Raw genomic sequence first — 24,426 nt, 5'->3', positions numbered from 1 at the left:
GCGGCGGCGGCAGCAGCAGCAGCGAGAGGTGGTGCGGGGGGGAACGCCGCAGCGGACACGCCACACGCGAAGCAAGGGGGAGAGGCGGCGAGAGACAGCCGGCAGTGCACAGGGGAGAGGAGGAGGAGGAGGAGGGGAAGAAGGAGAAGGAGGAGAGGGCGGCGCGCGGCCATGGCGAGGAGCGGCCCCGTGCGCGGGTTCGTGGTAGCGCTGCGTGCAGCGCGGCCTCCGACGACGACGGCGACGGCGACGTCGGAGGCGGCGGCGGCGGCTGCGCGCGGGAGCTCGCGGGTCTCCGCCAGCGAGGGCAGCAGCCACAGGTGACGACTCCTGCACAGCTCGTCACCCACCCCACAGGCTCATCACCCACTCTCACCACCCCACAGGCTCGGCACCCACAGGCTCACACCACCCACAGGCTCTCACCACCCACAGGCTCTCACCACCCACAGGCTCTCACCACCCACAGGCTCACACCACCCACAGGCTCTCACCACCCACAGGCTCACACCACCCACAGGCTCTCACCACCCACAGGCTCACCACCACAGGCTCATCACCACCCACAGGCTCACACCACCCACAGGCTCACACCACCCACAGGCTCTACACCACCCACAGGCTCACACCACCCACAGGCTCTCACCACCCACAGGCTCTCACCACCCACAGGCTCACACCACCCACAGGCTCACACCACCCACAGGCTCTCACCACCCACAGGCTCTCACCACCCACAGGCTCACACCACCCACAGGCTCTCACCACCCACAGGCTCACACCACCCACAGGCTCACACCACCCACAGGCTCACACCACCCACAGGCTCTCACCACCCACAGGCTCTCACCACCCACAGGCCTCACACACCCACAGGCTCTCACCACCCACAGGCTCTCACCACCCACAGGCTCTCACCACCCACAGGCTCTCACCCACCCACAGGCTCTCACCACCCACAGGCTCTCACCACCCACAGGCTCACACCACCCACAGGCTCACACCACCCACAGGCTCTCACCACCCACAGGCTCTCACCACCCACAGGCTCACACCACCCACAGGCTCACACCACCCACAGGCTCTCACCACCCACAGGCTCACACCAGCCACAGGCTCACACCACCCACAGGCTCACACCACCCACAGGCTCACACCACCCACAGGCTCACACCACCCACAGGCTCACACCACCCACAGGCTCACACCACCCACAGGCTCACACCAGCCACAGGCTCACACCACCCACAGGCTCACACCAGCCACAGGCTCACACCACCCACAGGCTCACACCACCCACAGGCTCACACCACCCACAGGCTCACACCACCCACAGGCTGACCACCCACAAGCTCAGGCTCACCACCAACCATCACGCCCAGCCACCTCGCCACCTGCCCCACAGACCACAACCTACTCCCACCCACAGCTCTATTCCCCCACCGCCCCATCTATAGCATTAACAGACTACTGGCGAGCACCTATGAAGGCCGACACGGCACACGAGGGGGTGGGTGGGTGGCCAGCAGCACGCCCGGCCGCCTTTGTCTCGCCAGTGGTGAAGTCTACGTGCCGCACCAGCTACTCATTTGAGGCCGAGTCGGCCTAGGGGAGGCCCAGGACCGGTTCAGATAATCGTTACTGTTATTGACCGTGAGCAGGAATCGAACTGGGGTCGCCGGGTTCGTAGTGCGCTAACCACCCCACTACCGCTCCACTCTACAATCCACTACCCTCACCCCCAACCACCTCACCACCCCAACTCACTACTTGCCCCAACCACCTCACCACCCACCCCAACTAGTTAAGTCTTAACTCACCACCCACCCTCACTCCCTACATGCCACCCTTAACCTCGCAACCAACTCACTCGCCATCTCTCACCCACACACGCGCCTGCTGCTCAAGATTCCCAACTCAATCATCACAACCACCTCCAGGCCCAACTTTTACCACCTTACCATCACCCCTTACTCGCGCAATACCCACCTAACCCTCGCCCCAACTCACAATCTGCCTCCGCGTCTCGCTTTCTTTGCCTGTTTAGCCTCGCCGCCTGTGCCCGCCACCCCTCACACCGCCATCCACTCCCCTCGTGCCCCTCCGCCCTTGTTCGGCCACCCCCAAGATCGCATCCCTTTCACTGTCCCCCCCGGACGCGACCCCTGATGCTGCCACCCTGCGACACGCACGCTTAATGCGTTCTCTTCCCCAAGTCCACAAGCGGCTTCCCATCGATTCCTTTCCTCGTTTCTTGCGCGTTGATGGCACCTCCGATTGGCGCGGTTGGCAACGTATTGTGCGAAAAAAGTTCGACATACATGGAAATAGACGTGTCTGTTCCAGGCGAGATGGTAACTACCTCGCCTAGTATGCAAGGAGGTCGTAGGTTCGACCCTGACGCCTGCTGTATTGAGTTTGCGGTGTCTCTCTCCCCCGTAGTCGCGTGGATTTTTCTCCTGGTCGTCCGGGTTTTCCACCCCACATTTAGACTCTGCATGCGTTGAGAGTATTTGGCTGCTACTCTAAATTTCCACGTGACGAGGCCACTTCGTTGAGCAATAATATGTGGCCAGGTCGCTTCTGAACAAAGAGCAAAAGCTCAGTGGGACTTGGTAAACTAAAATCAATAAAAAAAGTTTAAATGCCAATTTCGAGGTCTGCTCGTCACGAGAGGGCTTCACGCGAGAATTCGTCCTCGCCGTCTCATGCCCTCTCCTAACCCCCACGAATCTCTCTCAAACCCACCGATGAGGTGACTTGCTGCCCTTTGACCCCTGCGTGGGGTGAGTTGCTGGGCGAGAGGGTGGCAGCACAGTCGTCTGGAGCCCGTTTGGCATAAAGACGCGGGGCATGTGGCGTATGTGGGTGGAACAGAGGCGATATTGGCTGGGTTTGTGTGTCATGTCGAGGAGGATGGGGTGCCGGGTACACACACTGCATTTCCGTGGGCTACGTGCGGTGCGAAAGAAGTTCAACATGGGTACATTTTACGGTGCGAGTTTATATACATTCATGGGGTGATACCGCGATGAGCTGAAGAGGGGGGACGTTTAAATAATGACGGAGCCACGTCACCCTTCACGTGGGGGCAACTTCAAAGTATTTATTATTTATCGGAGACTACTGTTCACGCTATACCAGCTGGTCGGCAACGAAAATAAAAAATTTATTTCGAATTCGAAAAAAAAACCCGTCAATATTTCAAGAACCGTAATGAATGTGAATTTGAGACGGTCCTTAATAACGTCACGAAGCATTCCATAAAGGTCCGCATGCGGCTCTCGATCCACAGGTTTGCCGACCCCTGCGCTATGCATTTAGTTGATCTGTGTCATTATTTGGTAAATTAATATGCAGGAATGCGGTACGTCTACAATATCCGACGTCACTGCGAGTAGACACGGATGTTAAAACCACAAACTCCACGTAGCTATGGGAACTCAGACCTCCCTCGTACGAGATGACGAATCGCAATGGACATCCCCCGGTGTAAAATACAAGCACAGTACTGTACAGTAGCCATTCACAAAAAAACACGCACACACACAGCTGCCGGATTTGGAAACTTGCGCTGAATAACCTGTCTTGATTGCTGCATGGCACGAGACACAAAGACCCCCCCCCCCCCCCCGTTTTGCCTTTAACAAGACTTGTGGCAAGTGGTATTCGCGAGTAACACATATGAAGGCCGGAGCGGCACACGAGGGGGTGGGTGGCCAACATTTACGCCCGACCGCCTTTGTCTCCCCAGTGTTGATGTTTACAGACCACACTTTGGGGGTAGGCCCATAACCGCTTCAGGGTACACAGGACCACGCGCATACCCAATACTATATAGCAGCATAGATGCGTGTATATTGTACAGTACACGTTGCAAAATAGGTAGGGTAGAATTGATGTACCGTACATCTGGGAGGTGAAGGACGACATACTAAATATTGAGCAGATTGTATAATCAAGTGTAGTCCATTAAACGGTAAGGTGTGCCATCGAGGTTGAATACCTTGGCTCCAGGTTGGCGTGTGTACAGTGAGTGAGTCATGAGTGAGAGAGTCTCTACAATGTGAGCTCGGAACACCGCCTTGCTAGACAAATGACAAGAGAGAGATGAATGGATACGGGTGGGAAGTGTGTCTTACCATGGGGTTCCACTTCCCTGGGGAGAGCCAGGAAATATGCCGTCCAAGCCCGAGCATTCACGAAGCCTAAGACGAAGCTTATGGATAATTGATAGTGTTGCTGTTAATGCAGCACTTGATCATTTATAAAGTATAGCCTTTCTAAGTGTGATATGGTGAGTGCATCGTGTAATAAAGTGTTCGTTATTATAACAAGCAATACATATGTACTAAACAAAATGGTCGAATAACCTTGGAAAGAAGGCAGAATGTGAGTTCAATGAATGTGATAAACGCAAAGTCGTGTTCAACAATATTTCTAAATAAAAGGAAATAATAGTTGCAGGGACACAACAATAATTTAAGCCAAATCAGGATTACTGGATGTAAAAATAGCCAGATGTTTTTTTTGTAAAACTGATTAGATCATTAAAAGTAATACCATTATACTTGACTAACATTTTCAGTAAGTCTGCATTACCTGCTGTAATATGGATGAGAAACAGACATTGACAAAAAGTGGAAATAAGCACGGAGATCTTATTTGTTTTACAATTGCACTGAGAGACTGGAACACGTAGATCAAGGGAAATGCAATTTGTTTGCCAAGGAAAGTATGTTGGCTTGGGCAAAACACATGGCGAGAAGGGATGTTGGCTGATGGGATTAGACTGGTCACAAAATGGCAGCCAAAGGAGAGGAGAACGTGGCCAAGCAGACAACGACTTCGTGCAGGACCGAGATGAATTGTGCAATTGGGTTACCGTTAGGGGATGGCGTGGGTGGAGACCTTCATCCAACAGATAATGGACACTGGTTGATGGCAGTTATCAATGATGTTTGCCATGGCTTAGAATGAAAACGCAAGTGCAGTCTTGCTAACCGTTGCGCCAACACTCCACCCCCAATATCTACTTTACCCAACAAACACTGTTTAAATGGGCAACAGGTTAAAACATTTTAGCCCATTAATTAGTGCTTGTAACCTCGGATTACAATTTAAATCAAAATTGGCCACAATCTGCAACCGACTTAGCCAATACGTAGTCTTGTGAATTTTCACCGTGTTCCATTGAAGTTCAGAATTAGCCTTGCATGTGATGAGCAACATGGCCACACTTAACCCCGGGGCCACTTGAATGTAAAGTGTCGTTCTTTGGATTGCTGTGCACACGGTTGGTGCAGAGTATATAGACTGCGGTGTTGTACGTGACTTTTTTCCCCCCTCTTCAAAGTTTACACATTTTGTGTGACTTCTGAATGTGCTGGTCGTATTTCATGCGGAGGCATACCTGATGGCTTGTGTGGCCGACAGGGCAAAAGAAGGGGGCCTCTTGCATAAAGCTACGTTGGTAGAGAGGCCCTCAACATGGCAGCGTATCTCCGTTTTGTGATGAAGAAGGGCTTAGCGGGGTGGGGGGGGGGGCGACCACACGGCATGCGCTTGGTAAACTGAGGAGCGGGGCAGGCTTGTGCCAACAGAGGCCATGTAGGACTACGAATTTCGTTGAAGTTCCTTTTTTTATCGACCTGTATCGCGTAGCCAGCTCGTAAAAGGTATGCACTGTATGGTGCTGACTGCTGATGTGTCACTTTGGACACATTGAACGTGCCCCGATTATGGCACGCCCACCGGTGCAGATTCGTCGTTGAAATTCGCGTTTTGGCTTCAAGTACAACATTGTAAGTGCAAAGTTGATTTTGTTCCATTTTACTATCACGGTTTGCCAGCGCATAATTGCATTGGTTGTGAAGATAATTAACGTTTTGGGAACAGGTCCATAGCATGAGGGCCAAGCGAGTGCCTGAAGAGGTATGGGGGGAAAAATTCGGCAGCGTGACTTGGTTTATTTTAGTGCCGAGGTGACGAGGTCGTGGCATTAACACTGTGCCCCCCCCACCACCACCATGCAGCATTGCAAACATGAGGATGATGATGCGTGGACGTTTCATCCGACACCCCCCCCCTCCTCCTCTAAGTACGTCACGAGAAGTCTGCAGCCTACGTAGGTTGGCTTCGTGGGCCAATGAGCGATTGCTGTAATTGGATTTGCCTGTACCGCCCCTCTCCACAGTCGTCGCATATGGCCGACAGCGAAGGGGCGGCTTGCCGAATCCGGATCGTTGTGGCTTGCACTTGTGCACCGAATAACAGCCAATTTGTGCCCGCTTGCATTTGTTAAATTCTTTTGTCATTGACTCATTGGCCATTCGGAGGGATTTAGAATGTTTTGCCCGTGGCTGGCCTGTGTCCTCGCTGAGCAGTCCTTGCAACCTCAGGTTGTCTCCCGGCTCAAATGAGCAAGTGGGGCATCGTTCATCTCTATTGGTGGCCCCCAGAGCCAGTGACAGAAATTCCACATTGCTATGGTAGAGAGGGGGCAGTCTAAATATGACGAATCCTCTTGATTTCTCCCAGTGGTACATATGTTATCGACACGGGAGGGGGACAGACAATAAACGGGAGGGAGACTGTGAACTCCACAACCTGCAGATTGCGAGTTGTGCTCTGTCAAGAGCAACCTGGCTGGATCTATATTAAGAAGTTGTGTTGTCTGTGTTGCCAGGAAGTTAACGTCATGCGGGACCTCGTGATGTCTCATCTCGCACAACAGAACCATGCGTTGCTGATATTATCACGCTGCCATTTTTATGATTTCATATTTAAATATTTAGATTCAAAACCATGCTTTTGACAAATTATTACAATTTGCGGTAGTATAGTAGTCGCTATACTTGGGGGGTCTTTGCCCATACACTGTATGCACAATCATGTATGGCAACAATGCAGGGTTAGCACAAGGCACCTATAGCATTCTCTGGATTCAGGTTTTATTGCCCGTCCCTAGCATCGCCAGACGAATATACTTTTTTTTACTTTCTAAAGGTTAATTCTTAATGCCCGAGACTCAACTGTATAGCCTTAGGAAGCTTAGTAATGCAATCTGTACATGCAGTGCAAGGTTTAGGTTTTTGTTTATTAAAGACTGCCGAGACTGCGTTGAGGTTTTTTCTCATGAATAAAGAACAGTTGTAATATTTAGTTTAGTTATTGTAAATCTTCTGGGCTGGATCTTCCAGTGGTCTATGCTTAGGTGTTTAAAGAATGACATTTTTTGTTTGTTGTGCAGTAGCCTCTATTTATACGGTGTATTGCTATGTAATCCAGGTGCTCCTTGGGGGGGAAAATAATTGTAACCTCGTCGAACAATAGATGATCTCATTCTAAACTTGGCTATTTTGCATCACGGGACGAGATAACATGCACCACAGCTTGAAAATTACATCGTTTCGTGATGGCTGAAAGGGGTTTGTGGGCAGTATAGTTTTTGATTTTGCGAATGTGGTTACTGTTGTCATGAATGCAGCCTCAGGCCTTTATGAATAACTCGTACTACAGTACTTTGAACCTCCTGAGTTGTATTGATGATTCCCGTTCTGCAGTACACTTGTTAGCATGCAGGTGGCTGATAAAGCGTAATTAAGAGGGGTATTTTTATGATAATAATTGACGGATTCGCTTCTAAGTCGTTTGAATTATATTTGATTTTCACTACATTTATGAATACGTCTAGGATTTCTTAAGGTTATGCGCATCATTTATATTGCACTTTGTTCATGAAACATATCCTTATAAGAGGTTAAAGCTAATTACCATGTAAGCATAGCCGTTTATAATTAATTGTTTTCATAATATAAACTCTGGTAACAAGTATAGAATAAAAATAGGGTCCATAAAAATCGGTTTGCATGGGTGTGTACATGTTGAATGTTTTCATATTTTAATGAAACCTATGTATAAAGGTAAAACACCCCACATCGTGAAGCATTACAAAATATCAGTACTTCTTGGTAAACCAATTAGTGTTCATTATAAATCTGCTGGTTTGTGCTTTGTGCACGTCAATGACGTGCATGGCAGGATTGGTTTACCGCACGCAGTTTCAGGTTACATGTGGAACTGATTGACTTGCCAGGTGAATTTGCTATGGTGTAGCAGAATGCAAAACCTTTTTTAATTGTGTTTCACTGTTCAGTCAGCTAGAGTAAACTTTTGAACGTTCTAACCATGAATTTTATGTGCGGTGGTTATTAACGCCATTGTTAGTTAGGCACATGCCGCAACTTTTTGTTCCGGCATGGCCGCGTTGAACTCAAACCCAGTTGGATGTGGTGGGATGAGTTGTGGGGGGGGGGGTCATGGTAGTAAAATCGGTGTGATTTTTATTTAGCCACCCCATTCCTGCAATTTGTTGCAGCATCCAATTCCTTGGCGCACAATTCTGCCAGAATCTGTTTTTGTGATTGTGTGTGCGCATGTGTTCATCTTTGTACTATTTAGATTTGAAGTTTTCGTGACTGCAGGAATCCATACTCTTTGGTTATTTCGGTAAAGTCACAGTTATACCTACGTGACTTTACCGAAATAACCAAAGAGTGTTCATCTTTGTACTCTTTAATATATGTTGTACATTATGTGCAATTAAACCTTGGCTAGCCAGACTAATTGGGGGGGGGGGGGATGTCCCTGGTCTGGCTATCTTGCGATTGCATTTACAACGTGATGTAATCCAGGCGTTTTACTGTACACAGAGCAAAAAGTACTTCCTGTGCATGTTTTTGTGTACTGGGGGAGTGGTAGTGTGTAGTGGTTAGCGTGCTACGAACCCGGTGACCCGAGTATAATTCCCACTCGCGGTTATCTGAACTGGTCCTGGGCCTCCCGAAGGTCGACTCAGGCTCAATACATCACCACTGGGGAGACAAAGGTGGCCGTGCATGGTGCTGGTCACCAACCCCCTCGTGTGCCGTGCTCCCCTTCATCGGTGCTCGCTATCAGCACTTGCCCCAAAAAGTCGTAAGGCCATACCGGGGGATCTTTGTACTGCACCGAAGTTAAGTTATTCTGTTAGTCGTGGCAATGGTCGGTCCCCTGGGTGTATATCGATACCCCCACAGCACCCATCCACCTTGCCTCCAATCCCAGCCTCCATTATCCCCCACCACCAACATAGTTTGTGCATTTGATACCCATTACACAGTATACTACATTGTACAGGGTTTATATATACACCATTTAACATTTTCTAATTCACATTTTCTAATGAATGTTATATAATATTTACGACAACCTAGTCTTCAGTTTTTAATTGCATGTTTAAATGATGCGTATTTTTTAAAAGTTAATATACACAAGGTATTTTTTTTATTGGCTTACTCTGTCTTGGGAAGTTCAAATTATGGGTAGCCAGGGTTTTGATGGCCTTGGTTTAACTCTACTTGTTCTAACGTTCCACTAGATCTAGAGTTTGTATTTAATTTATCCTAGTTTTCTCTTGTTTAGAATGCTTTCTTCATACAGAGCATCCCAGGTCACCTTACAATTTATAAAAAAAAAAAACTCAAAGCCCACTATCTATCCTGCTCAAAAATAAGCTAACTGAAAGAAGTGTGGTTTCAAATTAGTTTTAATATTATACAAATGTAAACATCACCCTGAAATACCATTGGAACCTCATTTACCAGTAGCAAAATATGATAATTTGCTACTAGCAAATGAGGTTCCAATGGTGTAAATGCTTACCCCGAGCTCTCAAACTCTGATGGTGCATTGTCTTTGAGTTGTGAGCCTTTTGGCGTCATCTGGTCCAACACCATGTGAGACTAGGCTCTAAAGAAAGCTGTCTCGGTTGTGGACCAATCAATTTCAAGGACAGTGCATACATTTTCAGAGTTATGTTTTTTGTTTGCATTCTGACTGCAGGTATTGTGGTCAATGCAAACATGACTCCTTGTAAAAAAGGTGTCAGTTTTGTTGCCAGATAAAAGGGTAATAAAACAATTATCACCCTGAAATGTTGACACAAATATACTTTTATGATTAATTCGTTTCGTGCAGGTTTCATGCAAATATAAGCATTGTAACCATTGCTTTCCTTGTCCAGAACCTCTCGACTTGTGCATAGTAGAGATTTAGCATTATATACGTTCTGAACTCATCATCATTATTGTTTCCACAGTGCTTCGCTTAACAATCAACTTTAAATCAGTCTAACGAGTTGTTCATTTACTCTCTTAAAAAGCAATCTCTTCAAACGATATTTTAGCATCTGATTGTTTGGCTGCAGATCGTTTTAGAATGCATTTCCAAGCTGTGCAGCTTCATGTAATAAATGTTGCTGTAAAACTACATTCATATACAGCTGCTATTGTTATTATTGTTGATCACAAGGCTCTATAATTGAAGCAGTTTTAACTGCCAATATAGTAACAATAATGATATGAATAAATGTTAGCTGTTATTCTGTATTGTCTATCTTAAACAGTCAGTATCCCTGCTCATATGAACAATGGCTGTATCTCGATTGGTGACTTTAAGACTGTGATGGAATTGTTGACGTGGTGGAATTTAACCGCAGTTGACTTTACCATCAATTGGTACCCATGTCATTGACCCCAGGCCGAAGATGGGTTAAAACATTACTGTCTCGTACAGTACTATCCTTGAACATAATTATTTCATGTCAAATATGAGCTTTCGTGCTATGTTAGTATCGTACTGAATTACAGATTTTGGTTCGTACCTTTTTCAACATTTAACTGCACAAGGTGGTTGTAATATTTAATGTTTACAGTTTTCATAATGTTTTTTTATCAAGTGTAAGTGTGTGCTTAAAGCAGTCGCATGTACTGTTGAGCGTTGCTTTTGTCTAAAAATGACATCCCTCAGGAGGCTGTGCAAAATGCTAAAAGTCATGCTGCGTCTGCCAGTTTCTTTTTCTGGGTGCGGTTTGGCAGTCGCTTTGAAATTCTTTAATTCACTCTGACTTTGCACTCTGGCAGTACTACTATGCCTTAAAACGGAGCTACTTGTGCTCGTACTACAAAACTCCACCGTTTTGTTTAAAGGTCACTGTTAGGTTTAAAAGTGAGGTTTACTATGTTTGTATAAATGTGGTGTCACTACAGACTAAATTTCAACCATGCAAGCTATAGAAAAGGCTTACTTTGACAGCATTTATAAACACTGCCTTATGAACTGAACATTATAGAATGGTCAGGATGACAGTTTATTTTACCAGGTAAAAACTTTAGCCTACTTTTATTTCTTTTTTCAAGATCGACTGGTGGCATTGGCCATAGCAGTTGTGCTCGCTCCCAGCTTTCCATTTAACACCTGAAATACTTTTCAGATGCAGTGGCTTTTTGGAAAAGGACACACAATTTTTGTTTGACCATCACTAATAAATGATGAGGTGTTAAGCGAATTGAACCGTTGTACCTGTACAAACCGACTCTTTGGCTACACATACATTTTGGAAAAAAAAGTCCCGTTAAATTAACATGTAGGTGGAACTCTTCTTCATTGGTGGTCAGTGGAAATTCCAAACTATGTATGTTGGACTTCTTTAGCACGATGTAGCCAACCGCGCTAATCGGGAGGCGTGGTTGAAGGACAACAAACTTAAACACAAAGCAGTTCACCAGTGGCAAGGGGGGAAATCTCTCCATAGGATGATGACATTTGAATTTTTAAAACATGGGGTACTTATTCATTGAATTGACACTGATGTGATGATGAGTTGATTTCCAACATGGAATTGAGCTCAGGATTTGCCCGATTTGTAAGTCGTGCGCTCCAAACACAATGTCATCCGGCTGTTTTTTTAAAATGATGTTGGGAGGATGTAGAGTGCATTCCAGTGAAGTCATAGGATATGGGTCTCTTGTGTTTGCAGGTATCTGAGTTCATGCGGGATCCTGATGACCAAGAGCCTTGGAACATTCAGCAGGCTGCACCCTCACCAAGCCAGCACGCAGTACCGCTCCTTCATGAATCTCACCTCCCCGTTTGCCAACAAGAGGAAGGAGTACTCTGAGCGAAGAATACTCGGGTATGTTGCTCAGCACTCGTCTATATACTCTGGATATCCTGTTATCTGCATTAATGTTTACTACTTTTTAAAACTTTGTTTTATTTTACTAGGTAAGACCCACTGAGCAATATAACTCTTTTTCAGAAGCGACCTGGTCACAAATTATCGATCAACAAAGTCGCTTATCGCGTGGAAATTCATAGCAGCCAAACACTTAAACACATTTCGAAATGTGGAGGGGAAAAACCGGACAACCCGGAGAAAAATCCACGCGACCACAGGGAGAACATGCAAATTTCAAATATACAGACGTCAGGGTCAGAGTAAAATCCACGACCTCCTGTATACCAGGCGAGGTAGTTGGCATCTCACCACCGTGCTATTGGCGCAATTGCTTGTGTAAATAAGTCCTTATCTGTGAAGTTTCGTCAGATACATTTTTCATTTAGCATTCCTGGAGATCCCTTCTGGGTGAATCCATATCCACATCTATTAATATATAAATATGCATCCATAAATACAAAAATCATGAAGTGGAAGGTGTTGGAGAGGTGCTGTAGACCAAGCAAGTCTTGTCATATGCTTTTGCCTCTGCTGCGGAGATATCAGAAGACTCTAGAAGGCAGCATCAACAAGTAAACCCGTAAAAACAAAGTTTTTCACTATAAATCCTTTATATGCGTGGCGGCTAGAGTCTTCTCGTCCTCTGGCTTGAGATGGCTGCCACCTATGGGTCAGATGATTGTCTGCCAGTATTAAGCAATTGGTAATTAAATATTTAATTTGTTTTCCCTAAACAGTGTAAAATTTTGGGAATTTTTTTTCACGAACATTAACTGTCTCGCACAACGAGTCTGTGTGGAACATGTCAGCTCGATTGGATCACGGGAAGTGGGTTAAAAAACGACCGAAAGATTTGCACGGTCGTAAGCAAGCAAGCACGCAAGCAAGCAAGCGAACTTAATATAAAGGATTTAAAAAGGGCATAATTTGTAATTTCTTCATCTTGTTATCGCCCCTTTTTATATCCACTCCTGGATAAATAAATACAAATCCTGGTGTCCCCATTTCTTATAACTACGGAATTAGAATGCATCCGACGCCTGCAAATGAACTGTTAGCTCTCTCGGTCCTTCCACGAGCACGTATGGCACGCTCAAATTTTGAAACTTTAACTTTTTATCGTTTTTGGAATGTCCCGTTCCCACACTAATCCCTAAAACTACTGGAGTGTGCTCAATGCTTACTCTCCTGTCATCCAAAATTAACCTCTTGACTTAAGCAATTTTAAATGGAAAAGAAGAATTAATAGGCTGACCACTGCTTTCATTATCGCATGCGTGCTCACTTACCGATTGATACCGTTCCTCCCCTCTTGTAAACGGTAACGTTATTAGTCTTTACCAGGTTATGATTTTTACACATTTTACTTATGCTTGCACTTTCAATGAACTAAATTGAATAACTTGAATAAATATTGCTTAAGAGTTGGCCTGATCTCTTATCACCTTGGCCCTGTGAACTTATCGTTGTGGTGATTAATTGATGCACTGGCATATAAACATTCAGTATTATAAGTCGTAATAATACGTACTTTTATTAATACAGAAGTGTTTTTGAGTGCTAATGAGTATATTATTACCAGCGTTAATGTTAGTCTTGCATTATGTTATTGCTGTTGGTTACATTTTAATTATTGCATGATCTGATTAAATTATAAAAAGTGTTGCACGATGTATAGGAGTAAATAAGGCTGTGATCTTCACTTTGTTGCCCCCGAACCAGCGGTACAAATTCCACATTCCCATGTTGGATGTTCGGCAACATAGATCAAGCAATGTTTACTTCTAATTTTATCAACTGAAGAAATTATTCACTGAGTTGACCTCCAACTTGGATTTTTTAAACTTGCTACTTCCAATTGTGAATCATGTGCTAACCACAGCACCACCCATCTGGGTTATCAAAGAAAGATTAATTATCAACTGCCACCCTTTACTTTTTAAGGAAGCTGATAAGACGATTTTCTATACACGGCAAATAATGCTTGTCCATCCGAGAACACCTGCCATGTTTGCATGAACTGAAATCTCTGGGTTCAATTGAAGTGTTTTTTTTTATGTACTGTCATGCTGCATACAATTTAGATGAGTGCATGTACATTAAAACTTGTGCATGTTAGCGTAAGCATGTGCACCTGACGCATGCATTTTGGGAATCTGTTCGTTCAGTTGAATAGAGGTTGTCTTAGACTGGCTTATCAGCTTGATTTTATGTTTATCCAGAGCTAGTAGAACATTGGGATGAGGATTTGGTGCAGAGCTGGTGGCGTCTCTGTCCATGGCAGGTACTCAATGCAGGAGATGTACGGCGTGGTGGCCAATGTGGACGACTACAAGACATTTGTGCCATGGGTGAAGAAATCGCTCGTGGTGTTCCAGCGTTCAAGCCATATCAAGGCACAGCTGGAGGTTGGCTTCCCGCCCATGATCGAGCGATACACGTCCAGCGTGACGCTCGTGGAGCCCCACCTCGTCAAGGTGACATTTGCACGCTCGCCCAGGACACGAACTCAGTGACTCGCTTGCTTACGAGCGGCGCCAGCCACGTGCTTAAACGCCAGCGCACTTCATCAATTGCCAACCACCTCGTGCTGCAACTGTTGAACCGTTGACATCTGACCCCAGGGTCTACTGTAACAGTATCCCAGAATTTGGCTTCATTTTCTTCTTCCCTTCAGTCACAGACCAGTGCTGCGCAAATGCCTGCCTCGGTAACTCTCCGTCCTCCATTGCACTCTGCGGCCATGATATTAGCAGCGTCTTGCACGTACACCTTCATGGTGCATGTGTTGCACCTTACGCAATGGTGTTCTGTTGTCAGATAATGAGTTTTAAAACTGCTCTAAATCACTAGGCACAGGAGAATCATTGACCTTTGAGCATGCCATTAGAAAAGACTTCCGTTTTTGTCATGGCTGTTGCCAGTGAATACCAGCCCGAATGTGTTTAATTGTGAATGGAAATTATATCTGTCTACCTGTTGTGTTTGTGCCATTTCTATATTGACATATGTTACTTAAAGCTTGAAAGCATGAAAAATCGTATTCAACAAACATGCAGAATAATGGTTATTTCCTCTTTTGTAATGATGTTTTTTTCTTTTAATGTGGAAAAAACTAGTTTTTAAAATAACCTTAAAAAGGTCATAACAACATTGTCACTATCTTATTGTTTTTAGAATTGTATAGTTTTATGAAACAAGGGCAGCATTGATAGTGTTGTGTTAATATGTTGGTGTTCATGTTCATACTCTTTGGGTCTTTAGGTAAAGTCACGTAGATAGAAAAATTATTTTAAAAATCTGACATTTCGATCGCAACGCAAGCAAATCGTCTTCAGGTGAAAAAATACAGCAGGCGGACTGCTGAGGCAGCAATATATATTCACGTTTCCAATTAACATTGAATATGAGCATTGAAAGGTTTAATTTAATGACCATTGTTAATAGAAAAATGTATCCTTCAGGGTTAGAGGTTAGGTTGCTGTTCTGCCCCTTTCATCAGCTGTGACAATTGGCCACATGTTGTTCCGATGACAAAGGTCATTCTTATTTTCCTGGCACGGCTGCTTTTGGCTAAGTATCAGCCCCTGAGTATCTGTGATGCGCATTGTAGTGTTACTATACCTTCACATTGGGTAACTGATACGCTTAGTCATTAGACATTGTAACTAAGATAAAATACTTATATGCCCTGGGTGCAGAAATAGCACATTTAAAAATAAAGTATTTTGCTGATAAAATTAGAAATTTGTATGCCCTGAGCTTGTGGTGGAAATTCTACGTTTCCAGTCTCCACATAATGACCGCAGTTTAACTTTTCATGGTCGATCCCCAACATGGGACATGGAATATGCAGCCTTCCACAGCAACATCTAGCAAGGAAATCTAGTACAAGTAGAATGCACAATGCATCTTAAATTAAAGGAGCGCCGCGGTGGCTAAATATTAACTACCTCGTCTGGTATGCAGAATGATCGTCGGTTCGATCCCGACTCTGACGCCTGGATATTTGGATTTTTCTCTGGGTTCTCTGGCTTTTCCCTGCATATTAATAAACTTGCGTTTAGATGATTTGGCTGCTATTAATTTCTAAATGATAAGCCACTTCATTGAGATATCATTTATGGCCAGGTTGCTTCTAAAAAAAATGCTAATAGCTCAGTGGGCCTTACCGAGTAAAATAAAATAAAAGTTTTTAGTTTTAAATAATATAGATCAACAAAGTTCATGACAAATGCATTGCAAATATATTTATGCCAATGTTAAGCCGATTTAAGATACAAACTCTGGTATGCTTGTCATGCATTTCTATTCGCGGATGAAAGACTCTGGCAAAGCATTCGTGAATGAGGTTGTTCCTTCACCTGAATAGATTTGTCGATGCTGCCTAGTTTGGTGACTCATGTGGTTTTTTTTGCCACCTCCATGTCTGCGCAGGCCATATGCACAGATGGACGGATTTTCAACCACCTGGAGACGGTGTGGCGATTCAGCCCGGGCATCCCAGGCATCCAGCGCAGCTGCACCCTCGACTTTTCTGTACGTGCACCAGTGCAGAGAATGAACAGGCTCCTGAGGGAGAAGGATAAGAGAGAGGATTTGCTTAACTTAATCAGGGATATATCTGTTCACGTCCCCTCTGTCTAAACAGATGACGAGAGCCCTGCGGAGTTTCTTTATCTAGCTGGAATGGATGGATGGTAATCATGGTCACTTTAAAATAGTAATTGCATTAGGCCCTTTATTGCCTCACTGGTTATTCGTAGGTGGTGTATAGAATACCAACTTGCATTAGAAAACCAGCTGGTATCCAGCTGTGTAACTGTTCATTTCTGGCCAAGCAGAAATTGGAGGGAAAAATGTGAAAACCAGATAATTTCGGTTTGCGTTTTGAACACCCTCAGGCACGGTAGTCACGAGACCTCCGTAACCAGACGGTGGGGGTGGGGAGAAGGGCAAAATGAGCTGACTGAGGGGAGGGAGGAGGGGGAGTAGTGTGAGGACAAAATGGGTAGGGGGGAAGGAGTGGGTAGAGCAGAAGAGTGGAGAGGAGGGGAGTGAACCTGCCCATTGACGGAGAGACGGAATGGGGAAACAGAATCAAAGACATAGGTACACAATGATAGGGAGAAAGACGGAGAGAAATTCAGACATGTCTACACACAGACAGACACAATATAATGACAGGCACAAACTGATACATGCAGAGAGACAGATGCTATAAATGGAGACGGTCAGATGAAGAAGGCACACATACATAGATGCCTAAACAGAGACCTCGAGAGAGACTGATAGAGGCAGATACACACACACACACAGATTCCGAGGCAGCAAGTGACAGACATAGAAAAACCAGATGTCCAGTAAAAGGCAGACGACGCACAATACAGACAAGCAAAACACAAACTAAAGTCTGTCTTTGTCCTTAAATGTGGCAACACTAATTTTGTTGGTGGTTTTGAGCCACTGGTATAAATTCCACATTGACAATGATGAGGCCTGTTTCTCTATATAATGACCACAATTATGTTATAATGTGGTGCAAATATACACAATTATCAATACAACATTGATCCACCCCAATCGAAAATATTGGAGGCCCTTCGAACAATTAGGTCATTTGGGGCCACCATGTTGACCCCCCCCCGCTTTATAGCTCATCAAAGTCCAAATAAATAATGATTCTGTTGGCACCTGTGCTCGTGATACTGCGACTGTTTGCAAAGACGGAAAAAGAACTGCTTTTTTCAATTACACTGCAAGTTGAAACATGCATGTCAGGCATGTCAGGCATGTTGGCAGTCTGGGCACGAATGACTAAAAAGAACCCCATTGTGTAAACTTGATTTTCATACTTCATTTAGCTTGGTGACTTGGTGTCAATTATACACAAAGCAAACTACATAAAGTGTGCTCCCTTCTGAGTATGGTTAGAATGGCGAGAGTAAGATGCACAGGAAGTGCAGGAAGCACTGCCCCAATGGAACATATTACTCGAGTAGTACGGTTGGCTACATACATTTATGAATATTGCTAATATTAATGGCGATTCAATCTAGAATACCTCTGGGGATGGTTGATTAATGTGTGCCACCTTGTGGGAAGTGAACAGAGGTTGTCCAATGGAGAGACTGGTCCCTCACCATTGGAATGTAGAATAATCTCCACTTCCCCATGACCACTAATGGAGATGAACATTATTTCATTACAATTTTGCGCATGGAGGCACTTGGGCTTGACGCTGAACAATTATCATTGCCGTCGTCTTGTATGCGTTGCTTGATTTGCACAACGCCAATATAAAGTGAAATGATGCTAAATTCCACACCAGCCACTTAATGCGAAGGGGCATCCCCTTATTTTCTTCTTCCCCCTTCCCCGCAGACCTCCTTCGAGTTCCGATCACTGCTGCATTCGCAGCTGGCGGGCATGTTTTTCGACGAGGTCGTGAAGCAGATGGTCGGCGCCTTTGAGCGACGTGTGCGCAAGCTGCACGGTGCCGAGACGCCCATACCCCGCGAGTACATGGTCCACGAGGTGCACCACACGTGAGGGGCCCCCTCCTCTCGCCCCCCTCCCCTTCCCCCTCCCTCCGCCTCTCCCACCGTGCTCACTGAAACCAGACCCCCAGTATCCTCGCAGAACAAGGTCGCACTCAACCACCCCCAACGCCTGTGTGCCGACAGCAGGGAACAGTGGCTGAGGGTACCGAGTGAGCGAGCGTGGTATGGCGGGGGGGAGGGGGCCCTGTGTGCCGCGTGTCTGCATCTTGAGTGCCATGCTGGAGTGGCGGGGGCGGGAGGAGGTGGGGTGGTGGCACCTTTATGATGTATCCTATGTCAGACGTAATTAAAACTCGCATATATTATTTATGGTTTTGAAAGACTTAATTTTCATATGTATGGAAAATGAGCACCTTGTTCGTTAGAGAATATATTCTTGGTTGTTTTTTTTTTTATGAATCCTTTGGGCCGTCCTCTGACATGAGTGTGCACGAGGAGTTATGCCGAGTGGCTGGCCAATCTGCAGATGTAACCGCCCCTGGCTTGCACTTTGACCTGCAGATGCACTCAGCACCTTTACCACTTTGTTGCATTACAGTGTATAATTTCTATGGACTGCCACCTTTGGGGAACTGAAAACAAAATACAGCCTTCTAAAATATAATTTCAAGGTGACTGAGCCTACATTTGCATTTCATTATTTTTTTAAGGGTCCAACGTGCACAAATCACAATGTTTGCAGGTCTAACAAGTGCATCTCTTGTCGGGAAAGCATCTCCATGTTCAGGGAACTATAGACGAGAGATTTGATGCAGCAATAATGTTGAATGAGATGTCGAAGATATAAATGTGGACATAAACCGTTTGTTGGTACTAGCTTTATGGTATCTGCTTCAAGGGGCACTTGCAGAAGTAGTTGCTTCAGGACATCAGCTTGATGAATACACTGTTAATATGTACAAGCATAGGTGAACTGGTTCATATTGAGACCACAAAAACAGATCTGTAAATAGATGGGAAAGCCTGGGAGTACAAAAGTGAGGTGCATGGAGAACTTGTTGATTCACCTTATTCATATTTCCACAGTGCATTGACTCCTATTTTTTGAGGGGGTCACCTGTAATGAATGCTGTAGTGGGTGTGGTGTTGTGCACAATCAAGGTGTACTCTGCAATATAGTGTAAAGCTGTCATGAAAAAGCCCCTGAACTGCATCTGTAATGCCACCGTGTGTTAGAAATGTTGGATTTAAACAGAAAAGTAATCTTGGCATCAAGACTGACATTGTCCACACTAAAAATGGACCTGATCATACTCGGCTACATATTGTGTATTTAGGATTGTAAGGCCTCCAATATTTATCATTTATGTTGCTAGCCATAAAAAAAAACCTTCTTAAAGTGTTACAAAATGTTTCAGGATAAAATAACACAGGAAACATCCCTGTACAATTTATGCTCTGTTTAGTATCGACATTGCAGTGGTGAAAGAGCAACTTAAGTTGGCGGTCGCATACGCACACATTTCCCTACCCACATTGGAATGTAGTAGTGAGTTTCCATAAGGAACAAGATATCGGCACGTGCGCAGGAGAAATGTCGCCCGGTTTAAAAAAAGCTACCTCAATTGTGGTGGTTGAATGAATGGGCGTGCTGAACGGCAGTGGGGTTTGGATTTGGAAGCGTCATCGTAATGGGACCCATGGAAAGACCGTTCTGCAACGACCGATTGTAAGGTCCTGTTCAGAGCCGGTTTTACAGAGCGTGGCAAAATAATCTTGCCTGAAGTTATCAGCTGATCAAACCAGTGATTACCTCTCCCATAAAATGTCTTGTCGTTTTGAGAAGCATCTGATAAAGGTGACATAATATCCTGTTCCGGAACTTGTTCAATCACTTCAGTTGACCTTTCGAATGAATGAGCATGTAATTAGAGGGTAGATTCATTGAAACAATTGCCGACATGTCTGATTTACCGGCCGCCGAGCATATTCCAAACCATATTGTTATCATGCTGCTATTGCTCGACAGCAAAGCAATGGGTTTGCTGGCAATCGCTCTGTAGAAATCTGTGAACAGGGCTTGGTGCCGAGTGGTTTTTATAATTGCACCTTTCATTGCTGATGCTTGAACATGTGTACAATAGTGGTTTATCATTCTCCGCCTTACCCGTTGGAGTCTGGGAAGTAAACTGTGCCTTCTGTAAAGCAATGCAAGCTGTGAAGATTTGGACTGCAGTTCTAACCAGCCATTTTGCGCTGACTTTTTTTTCGCATTGAATGTATAAGTTATAACCACAGGTGGTGAATGCCATTCTCATAGCTGCCCCACCTGTTCCAATTTTTGACAATTCTGTTTTGTGAGTGTATTAATTGAAATCCATCCTTTTTTGTTACTTGCTGTACATCGGAGCAAATCAAGACAAAAGTGGATTTTAAATACAAAAATATCCTGTTCTGTTAACTTTGTAAAATGTAGTCTAACGCACCATAAGCATTTATTGTTACTCTTTCCTTATGTTCCTTCCCATTTGATCGTCCACCTGAATATTGACTTAGTTTTGCTCAACGTCTGAAAAATCGGAGGAAACGCCTCTTTTCTACCACTTAAATTGCCAGCTGTTCATTGTTGGTATTGCTGGGTTTCCATCTGTTTCACTGTTGGGCACAGTAGAAACTTTGAAAATAGTTTGTGGGAATGGCAGGTGTGAGCAGAGAAAATACATTTCCACCTGGCCTGCTCACTGAAAACATCAAGCAAGGGATTTCAATTGTAATTTTCACAAACTGTTAAGCCAATTTAAATATCAAAACCTACATTAGTTGTGCACACAATTGGCACAGTTTTATTTCAACTAAAATGTATACAAGCTAGACAACTGAATTTCCCTCTTGATGAGTATATTAACCTGTTAAGTCACGTGGCAACAAAAGGAATAATCATCGTTGATGTCCTCATGGAAATCTTAATTATAACTATTCCACTGGCTCCTTTAAACTTTTTGAGTACATACGTTGCTGGAGTGGACTTACCACTGCCTTGGTCCAGAGTGCAGAGCTCTTTCAAAGAGTTAGTTAAAACTGTTGCATTCTATACTGTGTATTAATGTATACATGTGGTGTTTTGCATCCCATGATAAACCTCGTTAATGTAAGCTGACTGGCAAGTGCTTAAAGAACATCAGTGCTGTGCATGGAACTGGCCAGAAAATATCCGTGCTCATGGTAATGTAATGTGGATGGGGGAATATTGTGATGTCCTTAATAGAAAAGTAGCACAATTACTGAATGTCATTGGTAAGTACCATGAAGCATCCTTAAAATAAACTGAATGGAGTGGAATGGGAGTTATTCAGTACAAATACATATTTGCATTTATCGTTACGTGAAAACGTCTGTGGCTTAGTTTAAGCAGAAGTTTGCTTAGAAAGTGCAAAACATGGGTTGATTCAACAATATCGTAATATATTATTTTTGGTCCCTCGTGCCTGACAATGGTTGTCAGCTGTGATCCCATCATTGCTTGCTGGTCTCCGTGTGGTAAATTGGCCTGTTATGTTCACTCCAATTCTCTCAATTTCTCATGACTTACTGCAGTGTGCTTCCATGTTCGCCAATCAAATCTGTCCAGTGCCTAATAGCAAACAGCCTTATCAGTTGATGTCTGCATTTAACTGTTGCCAGACTCGAAACGTTTAACCATTGTGATAACCTTGTCGGCTGCACATATTTGCCAACTTATCACATTTTCATAGACTTGGTTATCAGTCTGCTTGCATTGTGCTTGCACATGAGTAGACCTTAACAGCAAGCTCTGCACTCGGTAGGATGAGGACAAACAGACAGCTTTCTTGGTATGTGCAATCATTGTGAACGCAAACTATCCATTGTCATCTCCTCTCCAAGTCGCATGAAACCATTTGGTGCTTGGAGTTGATTTGTCCATTGGATATCTATGCCACAACATTGCATGGCCCAACTGTTGACTGATCAAATGGCTCATTATTTAACATGGAGCATTCTGAGACATGATTACTTAATTGAAACCCACCCTTCAGAATCTAACCACACAGCATCCAAATAGCTCCAGTGTTTGAGGAGTGTAAATGGTTGCTTGTATGCTGTTAGTTTTCTTTCAGCACACGATGGGTGGTGTATACCATATCAATTTGATTTAGTGCTAATCGCAGTGCATTTTACCGATTCTGCCTTGCACATTATAAAAGAGTGAAGTATTTTTCCCATTTAATATACCGATTTGCCTCCCGTGGACAAATTTTAAACTTTCTTGAAAGTTTACCCGGCTTGTCTTCCGCAGCATGAACTTGTGTGTACAGACCCATGTGAATCGAGCAACCAAAATCATCGACGGAGCATTGCCAGTCTCCAGTGTTGGTACAGAACGTCGTAATCACCGCCTGGACAAGTGTTGCCACCATTGCTATATGGAGCGATTTATTGGCTAATTTTTATTTTTGGGAAGCTGCCCAGCTAACTTATGATATCTATATTCATGCTGCAATCCAAAAACCCCAGCATTTTAAAGAACTATGCATCGGTGAGTTGTGAGACTGAAAAGCAAAGAGGGTTTTTGTTGTTATTATCACGGTGCCTCCACCTGTACAACAGTGCTCAAGTTGGCGTCATCACTTGGGCTCTGCCTTTATTCAGTCAAGGTGCTGCTCTGACGTACTCGAACCACGTGCCCGCTACATGAAGTGCATTATCACGTTGGCAGCATTTTGACACAGACATGTGGAGCACAAATGTGTATGGTGGTGTTGTGTGCCCCAAGGATACTGCGTATAGTTCAGTTAGCTGGACGTACATGTTAGCATGCATAGTCAAAATGCAACTTTTCGGTCAACCACTTAGTGTTAACTATCCTTTGCACCCTTGTGGAGTGTTTGGTAGATGATTGATATTCACCATGAATTTTATGTCTCGTGTGTTTTTCTGTAATTTGGATTCGCATGCCCAGTTACCTGGGCCCTGCAGGTGCCGGTTTATTGAGAATGGGGATCAAGGGGAACTGTTGTGTGCATGCTGCCTTGTACATTCAGAACATATATTGTAACGAAAAAAAAAGTGTATTGTATAACGGATGTAATAAAATTTAATGTTCTCAACTATACTATACGGGTACATTTTTAACTGTGTTCTTGCATCTTACCATCCAATGAAATGCCATGCTGTGTGACACCTTTTGTGCGATTGCCAGCGGTGTTTGCGTTTGCATACACATCCATGATGCCAGTGACCTCTGTTCAGTTCCCTTTCATACACACGAGTGCCACGTGTGATATCTAACTGATCCTGAGACCAGCCTTCCTAATGCAGACTTTATCTTAAATTAGTACTTTCTACAGTGTGGAATCATCGGAAGACAATGGAGGCACATCATTGTTTCCACACTCCCATTTAATGTCCTTTGCTGGCCTTAGAAGGTGCTCAATAGCAACATTTGCCCTCGGACTTAAAGTGAAATTAATGAGTTTATTTTTAAACCCGCTTCGTTTTTCAAATTGCTTTTTGGTAGTGCCTCAATCTGCATATCCTTTTGCATGTATCCTTACGATACATGCAAAAGGAGCAATATTCTCAAAGAATTATGAGACTTGTAGACATTCACCTATTCCACCAAGGTCAGTTAAGCTTCCTCTCCTGTCAAAATGTCATGAGCCAAGTTCGAATCCATTGCAAAGTGAAGCCCTCCACGATGTTACCATCGCACATCAATAAATACAACTTTATTGAATATAGCACCCGTCACAATAAAAGTCGCAGAGCACTTGAAATGTAAACATAACATTACATAATATTGTATGTGCACAAAATAGAGAAAAGTATACAAAGATAGAAATA

General features: G+C 44.4%; 1 protein-coding gene across 1 annotated transcript; it reads left to right on the top strand.

Moving 5' to 3' along the window:
* LOC133345878 (coenzyme Q-binding protein COQ10 homolog B, mitochondrial-like) lies at positions 1–23,695 on the top strand. The gene is made up of 5 exons (XM_061556949.1): positions 1–320; positions 11,861–12,016; positions 14,346–14,538; positions 16,499–16,600; positions 18,446–23,695. Exons 1-5 carry the CDS (start codon positions 172–174, stop codon positions 18,611–18,613), a joined length of 768 nt encoding a protein of 255 aa, XP_061412933.1. The 5' UTR covers positions 1–171; the 3' UTR covers positions 18,614–23,695.
* Positions 23,696–24,426: the final 731 nt, after the last annotated feature.

This window comes from Lethenteron reissneri, chromosome 23 (genome assembly GCF_015708825.2).
Source record: "Lethenteron reissneri isolate LAM-NWPU_2019-01 chromosome 23, ASM1570882v1, whole genome shotgun sequence".
Taxonomy (NCBI): Eukaryota; Metazoa; Chordata; class Hyperoartia; order Petromyzontiformes; family Petromyzontidae; genus Lethenteron; species Lethenteron reissneri.
This window is presented reverse-complemented; position numbering and strand designations above follow the sequence as displayed.

What these genes read in the sequence shown, in the direction of transcription:
- LOC133345878 (XM_061556949.1), top strand. Translation starts at nt 172, where the DNA reads ATGGCGAGGAGCGGCCCCGTGCGCGGGTTCGTGGTAGCGCTGCGTGCA. An exon ending in AGCGAGGGCAGCAGCCACAG is followed by an intron (nt 321 to 11,860) that starts GTGACGACTCCT and finishes TTGTGTTTGCAG; the next exon opens with GTATCTGAGTTCATGCGGGA. An exon ending in GCTGCACCCTCGACTTTTCT is followed by an intron (nt 16,601 to 18,445) that starts GTACGTGCACCA and finishes CCTTCCCCGCAG; the next exon opens with ACCTCCTTCGAGTTCCGATC.